Source organism: Topomyia yanbarensis, unplaced genomic scaffold (genome assembly GCF_030247195.1).
Source record: "Topomyia yanbarensis strain Yona2022 unplaced genomic scaffold, ASM3024719v1 HiC_scaffold_542, whole genome shotgun sequence".
Classification (NCBI taxonomy): Eukaryota; Metazoa; Arthropoda; class Insecta; order Diptera; family Culicidae; genus Topomyia; species Topomyia yanbarensis.
The window spans coordinates 17,160-25,000 of NW_026683761.1; the positions used below are offsets into that span (position 1 = coordinate 17,160).

The following is a 7,841-nucleotide window of genomic DNA, read 5'->3' on the forward strand; positions in this document are numbered from 1 at the left end:
GCTCAACGTCATATTGGCAACTTTCGCATTGAATCCGCTTCTGTCTCTTCCTAATCTCCTTTTTGTCTCCTAGGTCCGAAGCGGATCAATCGACTATTAATTGAAACGGTAAACATACTAGCAGTATAATTTGTCCTTACTCGCGAATACTTTTCCTACAACTGTGCTGTTTCTTCTCTATCTTATAACGTAACTCGATTATCCCTGTTCTAGTCAATATACATATTCATTACATTATGGACCAGGCAAACCCTTAATTTTTCTATTATTATTATCCTGAGTAGCTATACCAGTGAAGGTATTTTAGGATTTCGTTAAAAAGAATCTCTGCCAATAAAGGCGTAAGCAATATTTATCCACATAAAGTTTGCTCGAAACGAATGTCCGCCTGGTTCGACTCGAACAGACCAAACCGACCCGAAAGGGTAATAATCATAAGAACAAGTCCTGAATAATTAACTATCTCTTAGGTGCCAGTCCTGCACTCCTTTCCTGAACTAGCCTCATACTCACGATCAAAAGAGTCGACAACTAGTAGGATCCACATGTCCCAAGCAAATTGATCAACTTGCAAGTAGGAGCACATATCTACCAACCAGCCAAGAAGACTTCCGAATCAATGAGAATGGACCATGCCAGTCGAAGGCCACAGACCCAGCGCCATCTCTTACAGTGTCATTGTCATTTCTCAGCCCACCCCCTGGCAGACGTTCATCCGCCCATCTAGACTCTGTCAAGATGAGAACCTACAAAGCCTAACTGTTCGTATGTGCTAGTCCGTATAGATTTTGGTTTGCTGAAACGAAACAAGAAAAGCAAAATAATTGTGATTAGTATCGTAGTTATAATAAATAAGTAAACGATTTCTCCTCTGTTGTCCGTTCCCTTGTTCGTAGTCCTCCCTCCTGTTCCTGATCTGTTTGGGCTACTGGCTTTCCGTTTCCTTGGCCGTCACGCTCGATCCACACCGATCCGCACACATCATAGCAGGAGAAGCAAATGAAAAAACAAAACAAAACAAAATGAAAATAAATGGACGTCTGCTATCTGTGCCTAAATTGATGTTGATGTCAGTTTTGCACAACCCAGGGGGGACTTGGCCTTGATCCCAATGCTCTGTCACCGATGCTACGTGATATTCGTTATGGAATATTCTTTGTTTGGGGGCCATTCATAAACAATGTTGTTCCCTGATCCGCTGATACGTCTAAAATTCATTTTTAGTTTTTATCTCGTTACGTGACGCTCTTCCCCTATTGTCAATATCCAACATCATTTATGAATGGTCCCCTGGTGATATATTTAGAGCAGACAATCCAATGAAAAATAGGATTGACAGGATTTTAGTGCGTTCTTGGCGCCTTGTGTCACATCTTCATGTTTGTCATACATACTAAGAATACAAAGCATGCGATGTGATGACCGGAAGATTAGAGAAGCAACTTCTCCCCTTCCCCCCCCCCCCCCCCCCCCCAATTTGCTCAAATAATTATTGAAAAAAATCATTTTTTTTTGAATTTTGAGCTCCCTTGCACCTATAGTTGATATAGTGTACCTATAGTTACAAGTCCCATAAGAAATCAATGGGATTTGCAACAATAGGAACCGAAATTAGCGATTGCACCACTATTAGTACATGTGTGCCCATAGTGGTACAAGCGGTTTTGAATACATAAATTGGTTATTAAACCATCTTTATGTCATCTATATATATTTTTTAGCAAAAGTTTTTCTTAAGTATGCGTTTTCTTTAAGCAAAAGTTTTCCTTAAGTATTCAGTTGAAACTAACGCAAACAAAATTCAAAGCCTCCTATTGTCCTTCCCTTTTTTCAAACACGCAGAAAAAAGATTTGTAGGTTCAGTAAAAATAGCATAGCACGAACACCTGCACCAATCGTAGATGGAGTTGCAGAATTGAGCATATCCATTGTCATATCAGACTTCGTAATGATCTACAATGACGTAGACCCGCTCAACTCCACACACCTGGCCACGTCCTTACAAGCGTTTTAAGTGTGTTTTAAGTGGGCCTTTTAATTCTTTTACCATATGTAAAAATAAAAAAAATTGTTCTAAGAATGTCGGTCTGCCAGATCTTGTTGACGCAGTTTGCTGCTGCGTGTTGTGATCTTTTTCCTTGGTGGTGAAGCCGCTTGGGGGTCGTTCGTCTGCCTTCTCTCGCATTATCGTTCCCGTCCATGTCGTCATCGGTACTTCTTTCTTGCTGTTCACGATCAGAGGTTCTTATTTGTTTCTTGTTCTTACGGGTCGCTGTTGTATATCCGTCTTCATCGGTATTTACTTCTTTATTGGCGATGCTAATTGTTGGTTTGGGAGCGGTTGTCGTGGTCGTTGTACCTGCATTATTGGTTAATTGGATCGTTGTTTTTGGTTTATCTGAAGGTGTCGGTGGCTGCTTGTTAGGCTTGTTGGCTGTAGTAGATGAGTTTTGACTAGTTGCTTCGGCGCATGTTTTCCGCAGTGGGCTGTATGGTTACAGAATTGGCATGTTGGGGTCTGCCCGGGATATGTGATTAGCGTTGTTTGCTTATAGGTCACGCAATCCTTCGATGATTTGCATTCGATAGTCATGTAAGAAGGTATTGGTTTAATAACTCGCATCCTCACAATACGAACGCCGTTGGGAATGCCAGTGAAAAAAATTCTTTAAATTTCATTCGTGTTCACTTCTCCGTATTGCGACATAATTGGTTTAATGAAATGTTCACTAGTACGCGGTGCCAAATCATGGATACGCACGTCCACCATGTTGTTTTCCATATGCACGGGGATCTTGATTCTTGTGTTATTAAGTTCGACCTCGGGTTGCATGTTGTTCTTTGCAATGAAGTTTTCGGCCTGTGCTAAGCTTCTAAACGTGATCAAAACACAGTTTTTACGTGATGTAGCTGAATGTACTTCAGCGAGATTAAGCTCCATTTTCACTTTAACTAATTGTTCCACTTCCTGAACTGTGGGTCTAACACGAGTTTTATTAAAGTTGATCGAAGTCTTGTTATCCCGTAGCACAGGCACTTTTATTTCGTTTGGCAAACTCATTTCACTCCGCAGATGGGGGCAACGATACAATTTGTATGTGCACTGATATACAACAATAGCTAGCTTGATTCACTGATGCCTATAGCCTGCTATAGCGTAGCGATTTTTTTTTGCTTCTACTTTGTGCGACGTCAGAAGATAGACGGAGTTTTCATAGATGACGGAGATATAAAAAGGCGATAAAAAGGGAGCTGGGGATTATATAAGTCTGCATATATTAAGTATAATTAGTAGAAACTATTAAAAACGATCTCACCGGTATCCAAAACATGAAATTCGTCCTTGCTTAAAGGCTTTTGATGCCACTTCTTAGGGATGGACGTTGCCGAATCTTCATGATCCGTCGCTTGAGACAATATTGTTCCGGCAACAAATGTGAGGTTCGAAATTTTTCGAATTAGACGGCCTTATACTGGACTTTACCCCCACCATTCTGGAATCTTCCGTTTCTGAAGCGGATCGCTTGTCGAAATGTTCTTCAGTTCTTCCCGAAAGACACTTCCACTTTTTTCGCGAATCAACACTTAAACGTTTTCAAAATTTGAATTATGAAACTGGTTTACATCATGGAAACATCTAAAATAGCAACAAAATGTCACAGAGAAAACACCGTGAGAGAAAATAAGAATTGTCTCGAATCAGACCCAGCCTACTATTTTGAATTATAACTGGTAAATAGAAAAAATAAAAAAATAAAAAAAAAGATTTATTGTTCCCTTTTTTAATAATTATTTTATTGAAATGAAATCAAAATTGTCTTGAAAATTATTTTTATTGAAGGCAAAAGTTTGCTATTGTTCCAATAAAAAATGTTTTCAGACCAATAAAAGTATCGGTTGAAGTAATAAGCAATACATGATTGGATTCAATAATACATATATGCTTAATTTTTCTGCGTAAGGGTATTTTCCCCTATTCAGGCAATGAATCGGAGATATCCTTTTCACGCGTAGTATGTCTAACTTGTGTGAAGCTGAGTGAAGAAGAGCTCCTTACATACACTCTGGTGTGAAGAACAACCAACATAGAGGTGCGTTGGATGTACTAGACGATGAGGAATGGGCAGGCCCGAGTACCTTGCAATAATCTCGTTGGTGATAAATTTGGACATCCATTTCACCCAATTCGTTGGAAAAAGCTGGCAGACGCTGCTCTAACCAACGGCTTCCAATTTGTAGAGTGGCAATAGAAACACATGTCGCCATCTTGGATTTCAAAATGGCATCAAAATTCAATTTCTGGCACCTACTCTTCAAGTCTATTCCGAAAATACCCATATTGTCTAAGTGTGGGCCATAAGGAGTCTTCCAGACCCGTCTCTTCCATCTTTCCGAAAATCTTCTAAGTCTTTTTCATTCAAAAGGACTTAGAATATTTTTTGCAAAAACTGTGTTAATTGCGAAATCCGCGCAAAATAAAACTGCCAAAATTCTTCTAAGTTCTTTGCATTTAAAAGGACTTAGAAAAAACTTTTAGAAAAAAGTCCTTTTGCATTCAATTTTTGCAAAAACCGCATTAATTGCGAAATCCGTGCAAAAAAACTTCCCAAAATATTGCTGAGTCCAAGTCTTTTGCTGAGATTTTTTTGACGCGAATTTTCGAATTAACGTGGTTTTTTACTGCGTATTTTCTAATTAACGCGGTTTTTACATGGTACGTATCCCCCGCGTAAAAAAAAACCTGGGTGTATAAGCTACAGCATTCAAAGCCCTCTTCATTCAGACGAACCATGAACATATTTTGAATGAATAGTTATACGACAACGCTTGTTGTGGCAACAATCCATAGTAACATCTACGCTAGCAACCATACATATTTGGTTTACAACGAGGGATTTTTTCGATTGCATTTTAGGACAGACGATCTTCTAAAGTTTTGTCAAATTGTTTCTTTTAACTATTTTGTACAATAAGCTGTGATGAGTCAACTCAACTGTCCACCATGTACGCCATGTGCAGCCGTGTGTATCGAACATCCACTTACACAAACTGTAAGTATAAACTCTTTTCATTTTAAAACACCTCTGTTCACTTTACGATTCGATTAGTGTGAAGAAAGGAAATCAAGGAAGCGCCCCAGACCTCGTCAGTGTTTGTATAAGCTTCAAGAAATAAGAACACGAGCCAATTTAATTCGATGGGGCCATGTAAACTATAATTAGCAAGCAACAAAAAAACATTTACTCTTAGCATGTCATTTTATCGTTCTACTAATACAGGAAACGTCCTACGAGAATCCATTCCACATTCAGCAGGACCCGCCTCTACCGGGCTCGGATCAAACGGAGTTACAGTCCAATCCTGTGGGGCTTCCAGCTAGCGAGCCACCATGCTATCTGCCTCAGCAAAATGGCAACTCCGACGTCCATCCATTGTCCAGACCGATGGGACCCATTGGGCCTTGGGCAACCGGACGCATCGATTGGGGTGCCTTGTCCGGCCAAACTGGTACACGTCCGGTTGTGGATCAGTATTCAATCACGCGCTACAGCATGGACGAATGGCGCCAGCGAAACGCGGATACAATTCACGCATGTGCCAGCACGGTCACGAAAAGTGAGCAAATTGAACACGATAGCAAGAATACGATCAACCGAACGTATGCCATTACGGATAAAAACCAAGCCGATTGTACTCAAAGTTTGCATGCCCGAGCAAAAACAATCGATGACATGAAAAGCGAGCTTGAGCGTGCCATTAAGGCAATGCAAGACGAGATCAGCACGCTGGAGGAGCAAAGGCGAAGACTTAAGCAATCGTTGGCTGTACTGCGAATGCCCGAGGCAATTGGTAAATATCACTGAGAATCAAATCGTAAGTTATGTAGAGGTACAGGGCGAAGGTTTTCGATTCACGGATGGGTGTTTTGAATTCAGGAATATGTGAAAATGACCCGGATAAATGCATCCGGTTACCGGTAATCGGGATTTCGTGTATCGAATTTCTTGTAATTGTTTTAGAGATCTGTTTTTATAGTTGCGTATGATAGATACAGGCATACATACGAGGTTACATTCATACATACCTACTATTTGGCACAAGTTGAGACCGTGTAACGTCATGTCATCTAGTCTAATTCTATGGAAAGTCATCCTACCATCGTCCTGGGATCTACGTCATATTGGCAAATTTCGCATTGAATCCGCTTCTGCCTCTTCCTAATCTCCTTTTTGTCTCCTAGGTCCGGAGCGGATCAGTTGACTATTCATTGATACGGCAAACATACTATCAGTATATCTTATAACAGAATTCGATTATCCCTGTTCTAGTCAATATACGTATTCATTACATCATGGACCAGACAAATTCTCATTTTTTATTATTATGATGAGTAGCTACAAGAGTGAAGGTATTTTAGGGGTGTACAAAATGAATCTCAACCCATAAAGGACATAAGAGATATTTAGCCTCTATTCCCCATTAAGTTTGCTCGAGCCGAATGTCCGCCTGGTTCCACTCGAACAGACCACACCGAGCCGAAAGGGCTGCATATCACTGCTGAGAACCGGTGCGCTTGATCGTTAAATAATCACAAGAACAAGACCTGAACAATTAACTATCTCTTAGGTGCTACTCCTGCACTCCTTTCCTGAACTAGTCTCATACCCAAGGTCAAAAAACTCGACTACTAGCTGGATCCACATGTCCCCCACCCAAGCGAATTGATCTATCAACTTGCAAGTAGGAGAACATATCTATCAACCAGTCAAAAAGACTTCCGAACCAATGAGAATCGTCTCATTTCATCATCTGCTCATCTCTTCCGGCCTTTTGACGCCGCCGGTCGCCCGTCTCATAGAAGAGGTCTCTTACATCGATTCATCTATTTCCGTCAGACTCGTTTGTGAGATGCTCAAGGAGTTCTACAAGCTCGAGCTCGAATATCAACTATCTGAAGGGAAGATCCCATTAATTGTTTCATAAATATACCCTAATCCTATAATCAACTGAGGCTGTTTGTCGATTCTGATGCAGAAACGCTAATGATGTGACCATCAAGGATACGTCAGACAACCTTAATTGACCTCCCTCGATACCAGTTTGGCCTTACCAAACCGTAACACGAGTGGCGGCGTGAAAACTGCCGAATAGGGTATGAGCTTGAAGCAACATCTGATGTTACTCCAAATGTATATGATATCCAAGACTGATTTGGACAGTTCCATCTAGACAAGATTAAGACTCACTGTTCTCCATTCACCCACAACTACAAAATTCCCTACAACTTTCAGTAAAATTACTTTTTCACCCTATGGGATTTTACAATAGCAACTGAGTGTCTCGAACGCAGAACCGGTCGTCCTGATACCGAACTCATCCGTGATCATCCGGAGGAAGAGCTGATACGCGAAATATCATTGATTGCCGAAATTCGTGCGATACTTCTTAAAACCCTCTCCGAGATAGACACCCAACAGGTGCAGAATCGTGCCGCTCGACAGCGGATGGAATTTGACTGGAGTGATAAGACGGTCGCTCACGAAAACGACGCTATTAACGTGAATCTGACGAACAAATCTACTATTATCCTGTTTCGCCCGGGAGCAACTAGATGTCCAAATGAGTATTATTTTTTTAAATCCTATGATTTTTAGATTTACTGGACTTCGGTATGTTTCAGGCAATCTACGGAAATATACTGGGAAACCTTTAGCAGAGAAACAATGGAAATGTGTACGTCTTGCCGAAAGCAGTCTGAGCAGCTACGTGCCACATTAGATGCAATTCTCATGAACACCGCACGTGACCTTCGTTCTCAAGCGGACAAAGTAGAGCGTGCT

At 40.9% G+C, this 7,841-nt stretch overlaps 1 protein-coding gene across 1 annotated transcript; it reads left to right on the plus strand.

Moving 5' to 3' along the window:
• Positions 1–4,801: 4,801 nt before the first annotated feature.
• On the plus strand, positions 4,802–7,838 carry LOC131695798 (tektin-4-like; the record flags this gene model as incomplete). The annotated part of the gene is made up of 5 exons (XM_058984322.1): positions 4,802–5,051; positions 5,109–5,207; positions 5,280–5,850; positions 7,330–7,624; positions 7,682–7,838. Coding segments are annotated over exons 1-5 (1,194 nt in total), but the record flags the coding sequence as incomplete, so codon positions are not given.
• Between the last annotated feature and the right edge of the window lie 3 nt (positions 7,839–7,841).